Here is a 13,917-nt window from a genome sequence, read left to right on the forward strand (position 1 = left end):
AGGAGTGGACTTGGGAAAGGCTCCAGGGTTCAGGAAATGTCCATATATTGCCCACCTCGGTGGAAACTCTGAGCAACTCATCCCCAAGATTACCACACCTGAACTGTCTCCTTTCTAATCACAACCACTTTGTTTTGCATGTGAGAAGAACATTTAAATGTTTTTGTAAACATTCTTTCATTTTTGGTTTCAGCTTGATTAATAAAAGGCGAAGGTTTTGGGGTGGGGATTCTCTTGGTTTGCTTTCTGTAACTCCTCAAGGAGTTGTAGGAATTTAAGAGCAATCAAGTTTTCCATCTGAAGAGATTTTAAACGACTTTACTAAAGTGCACACTGAATTATCTGCATTCCACCCCTCAGACAAGAACACTACAGAGCAAAGGAGTAAAGTAAATCCAATTTTTTTGGTATGGTTTAGGAATATATACAATGCTATACTGAGGCAATAATTCCATAAACATCAGACAGAAGCAAAATCTTTCATCTCTAATGAAACCAGTCAGTCAAAGCACAGAATCTTATTATTTCTTACCTTGTTTCACTGGTGTAGATTTGCTCCTGACTGGTCTGCTTTTCCTGGATCTATGGCATTTCCACTCCGGCTCTGTGCATTTGAGCCTGACGAGGATGGTTGACCCTCCAGCTCTTCACCAGTGGCTGAACCCAGAGGTTCTTCTGCTGTATCTGAAACTTCAGACAGGACACCACAAGGGCACAGGGTGATTTTTAGGCTCTATTTACAGGGCTGTGTCTGGGGAGGTTCTGTACAAGTTAACAGCCTGAGTCAGGATAATCTCACCAAACTGCTCTGCAGCCACGGAAAGACAGATTTCTCTGGAGTGTAACTCCAAGTACGATTAATTTAGTTAATTATCCATCACTGCTGCAGGAGAGAGGCCCTATACAAAGGAAGTCTGGGGTTTTGTCACTGGAATTATTCTTATCATGGCCAGACCCAAGTTCCCAATACCCTGATCCTTACCCAGAACTTCCCAACAGCCAAACTCAGCTAAAACAACCTACAGACAACACATTTCCAGGACCTTGCTCCTCCAACAGGCGGGTTTTGCATGTGTCTTCATGAGGACTAGACTCAACCTGCACAGAAAAGCTGCTCTAAGAGAAAGGCTGGATTTCTCCTCACCATGCGATGAGACTGAAGAGTTTGTCCTGGTCAGGGGCAGTGAGGTATTTTGGTTTGGTTTAGGTTGAATCTTCATTTGCTTCTGTTTCCCTTTTGGGCTGCAAACACAAAATACCCCAAAGAGAGAAATCCGTTATCACCAAAGAACTCAAATACAAAACTAATTTCTCCTGCAAAGTGATCTCTTTTTCACTGGTGTGATAACACTAAAAATAGTTACACCATGGTGCTGTTTGCTAACTGGTTTTTGTTTATCTCCCCTTTTAAAACCAACAGTCAGTTTACTTAGGTAATGTATTGGAAGAAGGTAGGGAAGTGTTACACAACACTTTTTCAACAGTTAAAAAGCAAAGAGACAGCTGATCTTTCAATTCCTCCAGAGTTAACACTTGTAACCACATCATCTTTCACTTACCAGAATCACAAACTACAAACTGAGCATGAATTTATCTCCCAAAAGAGCAAATTCCTCAAGGAATGAGCAACACTGCTGCTGGTTATTCCCAAAAGCACACCTACCCCTGTCCTCTGGAATGGCACTGCCAGCCAGGCTCACCATCCCTGTTTTACCTGGATGCTCTGCTGGTTGAGGGGGAACTGCTGCTGCTCCTCAGCCGTTTTCGGTACCGAGGTCTTTTTCTCTTCTGACATTGCAGTGCTGACTTGTACTCAGAGATGATGTTCTTCATGTGATTCTCAAATAAGGCAGAGAGTCGAAGGGTCATGCTGTAAATCTGCAGTGAGGAAAAATGGTCAGGCTTATTAGAGTTGAGCAACTTGAAGATCAACCAAAAACCATCACAAAGATGTCCAGACGTTGTAGCACCAGGAAAAAATTCAAAGTGATGTTCCATTATGAGGCCTTTACTCCATGAGCCATATGTATTCTTGCAACAGAAAGTGTTTTCATAAAAGGATTTAGTAACAGTACAAAGTATTTCCAGACTTGAAGGAAAATGGATTTCTGGATTAGTGGAATACAGTCCCCTTTGTCAATCCCCATGAAGCATGGAAGCAGGACTTAAGATAACTTGAATACCAAGGGAAAAACAATTGGATTTCATGCCTCCTCACCTTTGTTTTTGCACTAAATCCCTGGTGAACTGTCCTTACACCACTCTTACAGAGCTACAGAGAAGCGACCCAAAATGTCCTCAGTCCTAATTTCTGCAAACCAGATGTCAAAATCTTTAAACCACTTTCCCATCCTCTTTCTAGGCCTTGCTTTTGTGTAGCCTCATCCACAACATGTGCAGTTATCAAGCTGATAGCCTTGTTTATAGGGATAAATTATTGAAAAAAATAAAAGCAACTGGTGACGAGTTTTCTGTTACAAATATTGCAAGGAACAGCTGCAAGAGTTATCATTGTCCCACATGAAAATGGATGTTGGAAGTCATCTGGGAGAGCAGAACAAAGCAGGTTTATAACAACAGAATTGGTGTATCCTGGGTTTTTTATTACACTAAGCAGTGCTTTGCTCTTCAGACCTCATTTCACGTGTTTTATTCATGTAGGGCCAAGGTCTTTGTTAAAAAACAGGCATTAAAATTTATTACTTACACGAGACTTTTTATTAGGAGTGTAAGCTTTAGAGTTGCAGAATATTAAACGAATATCTTTGTAGAATTCCAAGGGACTGCTGTAGTTTCCTGCTTCCAAGGTTTCTTTCACAGTGCTGAAGTCCATGGGAGTGTCTACAATATCTCGATAATCCTGTGAGAAAACACAGGAGAAAAATCAAAGCTCTCAAATCCTACAGCAGTAACATCACCTCAGTGTTTATCCAGTGGCTCAAGTCATACTTTTACTTTGAGAGTTCTTGCAGATAATTCCCTGAAAACATCAGCTCGTAAAGAGAGAGAACAGAGCCATGCCCAGCATGGATGTTCCGCCAAAGGAGGAACAATTTTGGATGTGGAAGCTGCACTTACAGGGTAAGAGAAGAGGTCAACAGGCTGCCTGAAAGGCTCTGAGTCTTCTCGTTCATAAATCAGGTTTAAGAGCTGCTGGCACTGCTCCTTCCAAGCATCAGCACTGGCTTTCATGGGCTGCCTCTTCACTCTCCGTCTCACCTGCAGGGAAATAGATATTGCAGATGGTATCAGAATATTCACATTTTCCCCTTCAAGTTCCTATTACTTTCTAACCATTCCCTAATTAAAAACAGAAATCCAGGAAGATTAAAGCAGAGCTGATAGCACAGCAATATGTGAATTAGACTAATTAAACTAATTTACCTTTTCTGGTCATATATAACACTCAAACCCATGAGAAGCTGCAATATTTCAGGTCCAGCCTTGCTATATTTATCAGTTGTGTGGAAATTTGACTGCTGGAGATTTTTTTTTTAATCAATTTTTTAAAAAAATTGACCAAAGCAGAAATTTTACTCACTCGTCTTTTCCCAGAGGAAGTGCCTGGAGCGTCTGAATCCACATCTACTTCTGCCACCTAAAGGCAAATGGAATTTTCACACACAGGCAGGTCTGGACAACCCTCAGCCATGGAAAAAGGGTGAAAAACCAGCCAACAACCACCACAGGGCACTTGGCAACAAGAACTACAGCACGTTCCAAACTGCACTGAAGTGGGGAAGGTGTCAGGAGAGGGAAGTAGCTCAAGGCAGTGATATCTACCCTGGATTCTACCTGACATTTCACTCCAGAGATCAACTGATGGGAAATGACACAGAATTACATAAGGAAATCGGCTTTGCTGCCTCGCTGACAATGGAGAGCTGTTGTCCTTCTGACTGAGTAACAGCTCCACTTCCCAGCTCCCCTCATTACTCATCCTTCCAACAAAACATCATGTACTGAGAGAAGATTAAAGACAGACCATTCCAAAAAGCTTTTTTACTTCAGGGAGCTTATTGTCCCAGGTGAGCCTAAACAGCCTCATCTCCAAAACTCGGTGCAATTACCCATAAAATAAAGACTCAACAAAAACCAAAATGTCTCCCATGTGCTGAATTTTAAAAGGGAAGGAAACTTATCTTACCTCCTCTTCCTCATCAGTACTGCTCAGGTCTTCTGCTTTCACCTTGTTGTAGATTTCTAATATATCAGTACAGCTCTGATCTCTGCAGGACAATGACAAAAACCAAGGTACACAATGAAGGATCCAAGTAATTGTAGCTGTGGGGGTCTGTGAGATCCCAACTCACCCAATGAAGCGGAGCAGGACATCTGTCACAATTTTGGCTGCTTTGACTATGGGGCTGTCTGGCTCGTTGAAAGTCCTGGCATTGTGTTCAATGTATCTTACCTCCCACATCAGGGCAGAGATTCTCCTGAAAAATACACAGAATTAAAGGAATGGGATGGAGAGGAAGGTGTATGTTATTTTTCTTCCACGTTCAGTAGGATTCTTCAGTAAAAATGGAATTGGGAATTCAAATCAAGCAGAAACAGGTGGTCCTCAGAGGAGAAGATAAGACCAGTACATTATTTATTCCCAAATTAATGGGAAAAACTGAGATTTCCAGTTTCCAGCATTATTCAGTCCCCTTCTGGCAACTGCAACACAAGGAAAAACCCTACTCAAAGGCAGCAGGGATGGAGACAAAGCGAACATGCTCTGCCTCCAACACAGAGCCAGGCTGAGGGGTTAAACCAACACTCCAGATCCAGCTACGGCAGCTTTTGCCTTAACAACATGGCCAAGAGAATTTATTATTCAGGAAGACTCACTTTGCCCAAGGCCAATCTGATCTCATGCAGTTGCTGAAGGGACTTTAAACAGCATTCAGCTCCACATACTAATAAATGCAATAAATGTCAGCTACAAATCCACACTCACCTATAAAACCTGTTTTCAAGCCTCCTCCTGATGGTGGTGAGGTCAGTTGGATAAGCAACGACAGTGCAATACATGGGATAGGCACTAAGGTCCACTGGAACAGCAAAGGGATTAGAAATGTCTGCAAGACAAAAGACCACAATCATTTAGATGTCTCCAAGGGATGTTATACCAAGATTCCTTTTAATGGTTTCTGGGGTTTCTTTCAAAGAATTCAGCAAAAGCAACACAGATCTACAGCTGAGGATGTCATTACCCACAGGGCAGGGTTCCCCCTCTTGTACCATCTATTCCTACTCTTGAAAAAACACTTTTTGTTTAAGTATCACTTCTGAGATTTGTGTGCCAGCAGCCAATCTGACTGAAAGGAATGTGGCATTTGCACTTACAACAGGAATACCATAACATGCAACATCAAGTATGAACACAGACATGTCCTGGGTGTAAACAGAGGCAGAATTTAAAGCACAGTATGCTATTAAATGGTTACAATTAAGTTACAAGGAATTTGGAGATGAGGGCATTTAGTGAGGATAGCTGGTTGGTTTTGAGGGGTTTAATTATATGTTTTGCTCTTTCACCTTCAGATATGACCCACTAAGAAGCCCCACTGAAGGAAATCAGGTGAAGCCCCAGAAAAAATGGAGATTTAGCTTGGAAACTGAAGTGCGAAAATTGAAAAGGCTCTTTTCAGTAATTTAGTTGAGTACATTTCAAATACTCCACACCAATTCCCAGCACACCATCCCATCTACTCTTCAGTCCTGTGCCACCTCCCTGACATTGTTAATCCTTCCCCCTTTTCTCTCCAAACATACCAAGGGAAAGAAGCTGCTCAATCCCTCGGATTACTCGTTCACATTCTTCATCTCTGGAATGGGCCCCCCATTCTCCTTCCTGGGGTTTGTAGAGAAGAGCTGTCAGCTCCTCTGGGGTCACAGGAACTCCAGCACCGACCTCCTCCGGATATGCAGCTGGAGAAGAACAATTCCAGAGGGTAAATCCAGGGCCCTAAAGCTGTTTGCTTTGTGCAGGGACAGGAATCCAACACACACTTACTTCCTTCTGGGATCGGTTCCATGTCCCATGGACTCATCCTCTCTCTTTCATTGTTGTCCCAGCTATTAAAAAGTTCATTCAAATGCACAAGTTAGAGCTGAATATAAAGACACACCTTTTCTTTACTAGATTTTTCCCAAAAGGTCACCCCAGTTAGGAATAAGACATTTCAACTCCCTATTTTCCTCTTGTATCTCCTATACAGTCACTGCACTGCTGTTTATACCAGAAGTATTGCTTTAGGAATAAATTCAAAAATTAAATAAGTAAATATTCAAATATTCTAAAATAGATAAATAGTAAGTAACAAATAAGAAGTACAATACTTGAAATTAAATAAGTAAATAAAATGTCTGGGTATTTAAATGGAAAAAGGGATTCAAGTTCTAGAGGTTCTTGATCCTATTTTTGAAGTTCTCTGAGTTGTGTAGGAGCCCCAGGACATGGAAATACTCACTGGACACTGTAGCACTGGAAGGAACTATCAGGATATTCTGCCTGGAAAGGCTGCTGACTCTCCACAGTCCCAAACCACCAGGCATCATCAATGATACTGCGAAATCTATCCCCTGGAAGGGAAAACATTGCATTTAGGAAAAAGAACAACATCAAGAGTTGCTAAATATTTCTTTTTAGAGAATCAGCTCTCTCTTTTGTGAATGCCCTGCTTCCATCCTTACATTTTGCACCAGACGAGTTGAGCCCTTGCCCTCAGGGCAGGACTTGCCCATCTCTGGGAATTACTCACAGCTGCCTCACACCTCAGATCCCAACAGATCAGGATATTCTCCTGCTCTCACTGCCCTTGGAACAGTTTCTCTCATTTCTCTTTTTTTTTTGTAACAGGAATTACAGCAAACATCTAATAAAAGTTTCCAATACAATATCACATGTGTATAGTCTTTTGCATCATGCAATAAAGACACTGTATCCCATTAAACAGCTGCAGAAATGCTGCAAAACACATGGAAGTGGGAAAAAAAATACTCACCTATTTGCCAGTTCCTTTCTTTGGCTTCATTATAAAACTGATGCAGCACAAGGAAATCAATAACATCTGGCATATCATGGTACCTTCAGGAAATAAGACCAAAAAAAGTTATTATTACCCTGAAATACAGTTCTAGATGAATTACACAGTCCTCAAATTCCATGCATTTGGGATAAGCATTAACTGCGATCATCATGCCTTGCACAGAAAATAAGAAAGGAGGAGGGGAAAGCTTTTACACTGCAATGAAAGCTCTTGAAGAATGTCATCAGCATTCCAGTGACTTACTTTATGGAAAAGGATTCTCCTGTCATTTTGCCTGTGATTGGATCCAGGAATGCAAGCTTCAAGCAGCAGAGTGTGGGAGGCCCAACTTCATATTTAATTCCTACAGTCTTCACAAATTCTTGTTCCTAGTTAGCAAGAAGCATGGAACAGCATTATTTTACCTTGCCAACAACAAAAATATCCATTTTAAAGTGAAACAAATTAATAATACCCAAGTATGTTTCCACTCAACAGCACAGGTAATTTCACCCATTAATTTTTCTTCTCCAAAAACTAAAATCAATCAATGTCACCTCAGAAAGAAAAATGAAGATGCTCATTCCCTTGGCAGGTTTGTGAACAGGATTTCTACAAATTATTTAAGAAGGTTCTAAGGAACAAACCCAGTATTAGGCACACCAAAGGTTCTCCCTCACCTACCCTAGGGCCCCTCACTCTTGCACAGGGGGAAAAAAGGAAATTCTTCCTCTGAAAACGGAAATTCCACAATAGCCTTTATGTTCATGTCCTGTCAAAGCCCATCCGAAGTGAACAGCTATTTCTTTTTCCTCAGAAATTGATGATGCCTTGGAAAATTACAGCTGGAATCACTGAATATCTGGGACTGGTAACTGGGTATTTTCCCAGTAAAGCAATTCTTTTCATTAATAGAACCACTGGCATGGTTGAATACAAGCACATATATAAGGACTCTTTTCCTTATATGAAACCTGAGGAAAGCAGGAGAAAATATGGCAACACTGTAGATTAAGTCTTGGGAACTCATTCAAAGCAAGATCCAGTGTTTAAAGAGAACTCCTGTAAACACATTCAGGTGTTTACACCATGATTTCTTATTTCTTACCACAGCATTAAAAGCAAGAAACAGAACTCAAATGTTCAGGTCACTGTAGAGCACTGAAAGCCACAAACAGCTCTGCAGTGCTGGGTTCTGAATGAATTCAGTGTTGAAGCAAAAATAATTAGTGTTAATAATTAGAAAGAGACCCCTGAGAATCAAGTCCAAAACCAGGAAGTGAACAGATGCAAAGACTTTGTGATAATAAAAACTGACTTTAATATTTACAATTAAAACTTTGATATTAACATTTTAAAGTAATGCTTTCTTTACTTTTTTTCATGCCAGTTTTTTATGTCAGTTTAACATTACAGAGACATTCAGCTCTTTGAAGTATTTCTTGAACTTACCCTGAGTTCCATTTTGTTCCATGGTTGTTTTTGCATGTTAATACTATAAATTTTGGCTTTCCTCACTGCCCTCACATAAGCTTCATGGCCTTGCCTAAAGTAGATGATCTTAAAAGAAGAAAAATAAAAAAAGAGAAAATTAAGAGAGAAGGAAGAGCAACTGAAAAGAGAAAAGTAGAGAAAATTGTTTTACTGATTGTGCTCTTCCCATTCATTCTATACCTGGTCTTATCCCTTTCAGAACACATTGCACACTTATTTATTTCATCATAAAACACTCTTCTAGTTAAAAACATTTATATCAGTCCCCAAATTGGCATCTGCTCTGTGCTTGAAGACTGGGATCATTAAGAAATGTGCAGGTGAAGATGCACAAACAATTCTTCCTGCTAATCCCAAATTACCTGTGCAGAAAAAGGGACACAGGGCGTGGATCTGTAAACAACAAACTGCCTGGGAATTAACAAAGTTATCAAAAATCAGCCTGTTCTGAGCACAATTCCCTGCAAATATTGCTGGGTAGAACAGTCCTAAGCAAGCTGAGCTGCTGATTTCCCTGGGAATGTGGGAATTGCTGGGGGTAGTACCTCATCTCCCATCTGGGGCACGAAGGGCGAGCGGCGGGGAATGGTGTCCAGGATCCACTGTGGGGCCAGCCACTCCTCACTGGGCTCCCCTTCCAGGGACAGCAGCCCACTGGCTTTCTAAACACAGAACATCAGGAAATAATATAGGTAAGTCACAGATAGAAGTTAAATATTTGCATTAATTTAGAATGCAATTGACACAATACTCAGAATACAGTTAATTACTATAGAAAACTCATCATGCAGCAGTTACTGCAGGTAAGGTACAAGGAAAAGCAAATTGTGGAGTGCCATCTTTCCTGAAATCTCCACTAAACAGCAGAGAGTAAGACAGGTTTGTTATAGATATAATTGAAAATCAAAACCTTCATAAATCATTAAAATGCCCATGGCAGTGGGGTGGGATAAGATGATCTTTAAGATCTCTCCAACCCAAAACTGTCTGTGGTTCTATAATAAAGAAATAAATTGTATTTTTGTAAGTATTCTAAATGTCTTTTTAAAAACATACTGGGAAAAAGAAATCTGACCATGTTAATACAATACAGATCCATTATAATTTTACAACAAAACCACCCTGTTATAAACCTGACTGTGGAAAAGAGCACAAATCTGGGAGAAAAAAAATGGCATTTGTAATGAAGAACCACCTATGGGAAACATGGAAGCACAATAAAACAAACAATAAAATTTCTTGGTACCGCTGGTACCATAATTACTGTGATGTCTATAATATTTTATTTTACTCTACACTCATTTATGAAAAATTTTACTCTGAAAACAACCACTAAAACCCACATTTATATTCATAAAGGACAAAAGACACTAAGAATTAACACTTGCTGACCTTTTTCCTTGGCTGTTTAAGTTTCCTTCGCTTTGGCTCCAGCCCTTTCGTTCCCTTTGTATTTTCATCTTCAGAACTACTACAGATTTTCCGAGCTGCCTGCCTGGTTTGTCTCTTTGGGGGCTGCAGATTAATCCCAGCATCTGCTGTCCAGTCTGAATACTCACTTGATGAATCACTGCAGATAATAAAAAAGTTGTAAGAAAGAGAACAGAAAACTTCAGTTTCCCCAAAGTGGATTGGGAAGTCCAAACATTCAATCTGCTCTCCTGGTTCTGCTCAGGATTAGCACAGAATTTGGCTGTCATGTGAATTTAAAGAAAAACAAGTGCTCTCTGATTTGTGATTTCAGTAACTTCTTTTATCAATTTGAAACTTACAGTAGAACTACTCTATGGCTGATATCAATTCTCATTATCTCACTGATTCATAGACTGAGTTTATAAGAACTGGCAGCAAAAAATGCATGAAATGTTTGAAGAACTAGAGCACTTCCCTAAAAATCCAGTTCTGTTTTCTTTAATACCAAATAATACATGTACAGTATTTATATGGCAAACTGGCATTGATTTTTTCAATTAGCTCTTAATTAAAGACAGTATTTTCTTATAAAAGGTTTTTTAGAATTTTTTTTTACTTTGAAAACAAAAAGAACAGAAAAAAAATCACAATGTAGAATGTTTCATGATGAGCTGGTTAAAAATCAGTCTTCAAAATGAAGTCTCAGTATCTCAGTATCAACTGTCCTACTTAAGTGCCATAATAAACCAGTGTTAGCAATTCAGAGCCTCGTGGAGGTACCTGGAACTGCTTTCACTCTGCCAGGCTGCCACAGGATCATCCATGGATGCATCACTTGTGCCAACAGTCTCATCTTCCTGTAGTGAAAACAACAGGATTCACTCTGGGGCCAAGGGTAAAATGTATCTTTTTATTTGCAAGCAAGTTGTGTCCCCTGAGGAAAGCTTTGTGTTCAAGGGCTGGTTGAGCTTTAAATAAATCCACAATTTCTTCCTATATCTTAATTAATATTTTATACATAATTAAAATATTATAATTTTTATTTATAATTACAATATATCCTTATATAGCTCCTATAGAAACAAATAATTTTAATTATATCAGAACTATAGAATGAGTTCTTATTTAAGTGTTTGATTAATGAATTTTAGTGCTCAGGGCCCAGCTTTTTGAGCTGTTCTGTACCTTCAATGCATTTACAAAGCAACAACGCTCAGTCTCTTCCTTAAGGAGAACAAGTTATATTTATCTGGTATATTTTAAGTTCTTCCCTTGCCAAAATCAATGATTAATACCAATATTCAATCTCTTTCAACAGCAGTCTACAGATGTAGATGAAATCAAAGCACTGCAAAATGAAATCAAAGTCCTGACCTAGAATCCATGTGCTGTATGAAATCCCAAAATAGCAAGTGGTTTAACGCAACCTAGTTAAATTTACTTGAAAATGTTTCAGGTTTCCAAAAATACAGGAGCTGTTTTAAGCTACTTTTGAGCACTGTCCTGGCATTTAGGTAAATGATCATTCACTCTCCAAGCCCAACATGCCACAGGAACACCACAAATCCCAGAGACTCAATGACCTGAGTGTTTCTTCCCATGTGGAGGATCACAGAATATCCTGAGCTGGAAGGGACCCACAAGGATCAGAGTTCAGCTCCTGGCCCTGCACAGACATCCCAAAAATAGTACCCTGTGCATCCAAATGCTCCTGGAGTTCTGGCAGCCTGGGGGCTGTGCCCATTCCCTGTGGAGCCTGGGCAGTGCCTGAGCATCCTCTGGGGGAAGAACCTTTTCCTAAAATCCTGTCTGATCCTGCAGCCATAGTGCCAGCGATTCCCTGGGTCCTGTCCCTGTCAAAACCTCTCTGGATTCCCAAGACTGCTCAAAAAAATCAAGAGAGGCTTTGTGATGGCATCAGCAGCAGTTTGAGGATCCTTGGATGAATTCTCTCTGGCTCCATCGATTTGTAGGGATCTAGCTGGAGCAGCAGATCTCACACAAATTCAGGGTTGATTGGGAATTGGCCACTCTCAGTCATGACCCTCCAGCTTAGAGCACTGGGACCCCCTTGCTCCATCATCCATGTTGAAGAGGGAGACAAAGGATGTGTTAAATCCCTCTGCCCTGTCTGTGAGGTGACCACCCCCATCCCAGAACAGGCCAATGTTATTTTTACACTGCCTTTTGCCACGAATACATTTGAAAAACCTCTTTTTACTGTCCTCCCCTACCAGTCCTGGCAGCTCCAGCTCAAACCGAGCTTTGGCGGCACAAACTTTCTTCCTCCAGAGGACCTGCGGAACCTTAAAGCTCTGGGATTTGGGAACAGGGAAGCTGCTGGAGACTGCTGGGAGGCTCATACCTCAGAAGAGCTGTCGGACTCGTGGCGGGCACAGGGGTTCTGGCTGGATCCCTGCTGGCTGTGCTCGATGGTGGAGCGGGTCTGGTACGCGTGCTGCCGCTTCCGCTGGTTCCTGCGCAGAGAGCGGCCGCCTCCCGCCTGGAACTCGCTCTGCCGGGGGGACAGGAGCACAGACAGGGACAAATCAGGGGATTACTCATGAGTTACACAGTTACAAGGTGCCTGGTTACAGTGGCTGAGTGTTGCGCCGCTGTTACAATTGAGCAGTAAGAATTCGCTGTAGAATTAGAGTATCTCCAACACCTTGTGGATGTTTTAGGTGTGAATTTAGAAATTCTACTTTATAAAGTAGCAGTCTTTGGAAAGGAAATAATTGGAAATGCAATTTCTTTCTATAGAATTCCTGCAGTCTCTGCATAAGATAAATCCAACCCCTTGTAAAAGTTTGGCACTTCTACTTTCCACAAGACAAGCTGAAAACCCACTGTGGCTCTGCAATTTTCCTTTCCCAGCATCTTCCCACTACTGAAGCCTCAAGGATAGAGATTTACCAGTACTTGGATATCACAGACAGCCAAATCATAGTTGCAGAAGGAAGAAGACAGAGAGCCAGAGAAACAATTAAGACTATTATCTTCTAAATAATTCAATGAGATTGGTTTGGGGTTTTTTGTTGGTCTTATTTTTGTTGCTCAATGCTCAGAACTGCTTCCCACCCAAGATGTCTCTTGCAGGTCATTAACTCACCCGTTGTAAGGTGTGGGATGGCTTTCTCTTCTTGTCAGCAGTGTATAAACTGATTTCTATTTCACCTTTGGCAGCTCGGCATTCTTCCTGGACCCTAATTATACATAAGAAACACGCATATTTATTAAATCACCATGGAACTCAACAGCCTCCTTAATATACATATTAAAATACTTCTGCTGCTCTAAGAAATCTGTGCATAAATCCTCCTAGCAGCATCCATCTATTCACTCCTGGAATCACAAGTTAAAGAAGCAAACACATTAGCTGAGCAGCAGTAATTATTTTCAAATGTATTAAAATTATTTTCCAGTCTTTTTAAAATAAAGCTTGAGGGAAACGTGGAATTTGAAGTGCTGAAGAAAGACTGAATTGTGAAAAGAAGGAATTACCACTATCAACTCTCCATTCTGATCCCAACATTCCAAATCCCTCCGACCAACCAAGCTCCAAAGCTGACGCGTCACTGAAACATGATTCCTGGAGCACGGAAGGAACACTACACTTCACACAACCTGAACCTCTCGTCCCGCTGAGCCTCTTACTTGCTGATGCCTGGAGGCAGCTCATTGACCACCACCCTCCTGCTCCAGGCCATGAGGTCCCTCTCGGTGGCCATCTGGCTGCGGGGCGCGTTGTGGTGCATCTGCCGCACGCCCTCGATCTGCCCGCTCCGCCGCAGCCCCACATTGGGAGGGGAGGCCACGTCCAAGCCCGGGCTGCGAAGAGCTGGAGGAGACACAAACAAAGAGCTTCTTCACCTCCATGAACCACCAATAAAATCATGGAGTCACGGGATGGTTGCGTTAGGAGGTCAAACAGTGCCAGCCTCTGCCATGGGACACCTTCCACTATCCCAGGTTGCTCCAGGCTCCA

The 13,917-nt window shown here is 41.3% G+C and overlaps 1 protein-coding gene across 1 annotated transcript in view; it reads right to left on the bottom strand.

Moving 5' to 3' along the window:
- Nucleotides 1–504: 504 nt before the first annotated feature.
- The window catches only part of LOC310922676 (bromodomain and WD repeat-containing protein 3-like), a 42,738-nt gene continuing 29,325 nt past the window's right edge, over nucleotides 505–13,917 (bottom strand). The window contains exons 19-39 of the mRNA XM_083883411.1: nucleotides 13,587–13,770; nucleotides 13,042–13,135; nucleotides 12,295–12,444; nucleotides 10,710–10,786; nucleotides 9,909–10,086; nucleotides 9,062–9,178; nucleotides 8,475–8,582; nucleotides 7,287–7,411; nucleotides 6,999–7,081; nucleotides 6,465–6,576; nucleotides 6,008–6,069; nucleotides 5,767–5,922; nucleotides 4,949–5,069; nucleotides 4,314–4,439; nucleotides 4,148–4,229; nucleotides 3,542–3,598; nucleotides 3,079–3,219; nucleotides 2,708–2,860; nucleotides 1,715–1,878; nucleotides 1,145–1,242; nucleotides 505–690 (exon numbers count right to left, since the gene is read on the bottom strand). Coding sequence (XP_083739537.1) covers nucleotides 539–690; nucleotides 1,145–1,242; nucleotides 1,715–1,878; nucleotides 2,708–2,860; nucleotides 3,079–3,219; nucleotides 3,542–3,598; nucleotides 4,148–4,229; nucleotides 4,314–4,439; nucleotides 4,949–5,069; nucleotides 5,767–5,922; nucleotides 6,008–6,069; nucleotides 6,465–6,576; nucleotides 6,999–7,081; nucleotides 7,287–7,411; nucleotides 8,475–8,582; nucleotides 9,062–9,178; nucleotides 9,909–10,086; nucleotides 10,710–10,786; nucleotides 12,295–12,444; nucleotides 13,042–13,135; nucleotides 13,587–13,770 — 2,540 coding nt within the window. The 3' untranslated portion in view covers nucleotides 505–538. The remainder of the gene's footprint in view (nucleotides 691–1,144; nucleotides 1,243–1,714; nucleotides 1,879–2,707; nucleotides 2,861–3,078; nucleotides 3,220–3,541; nucleotides 3,599–4,147; nucleotides 4,230–4,313; nucleotides 4,440–4,948; nucleotides 5,070–5,766; nucleotides 5,923–6,007; nucleotides 6,070–6,464; nucleotides 6,577–6,998; nucleotides 7,082–7,286; nucleotides 7,412–8,474; nucleotides 8,583–9,061; nucleotides 9,179–9,908; nucleotides 10,087–10,709; nucleotides 10,787–12,294; nucleotides 12,445–13,041; nucleotides 13,136–13,586; nucleotides 13,771–13,917) is intronic.

The sequence above is a fragment of the Zosterops lateralis genome (genome assembly GCF_965231275.1).
Source record: "Zosterops lateralis genome assembly, chromosome: Z".
NCBI lineage: Eukaryota > Metazoa > Chordata > Aves > Passeriformes > Zosteropidae > Zosterops > Zosterops lateralis.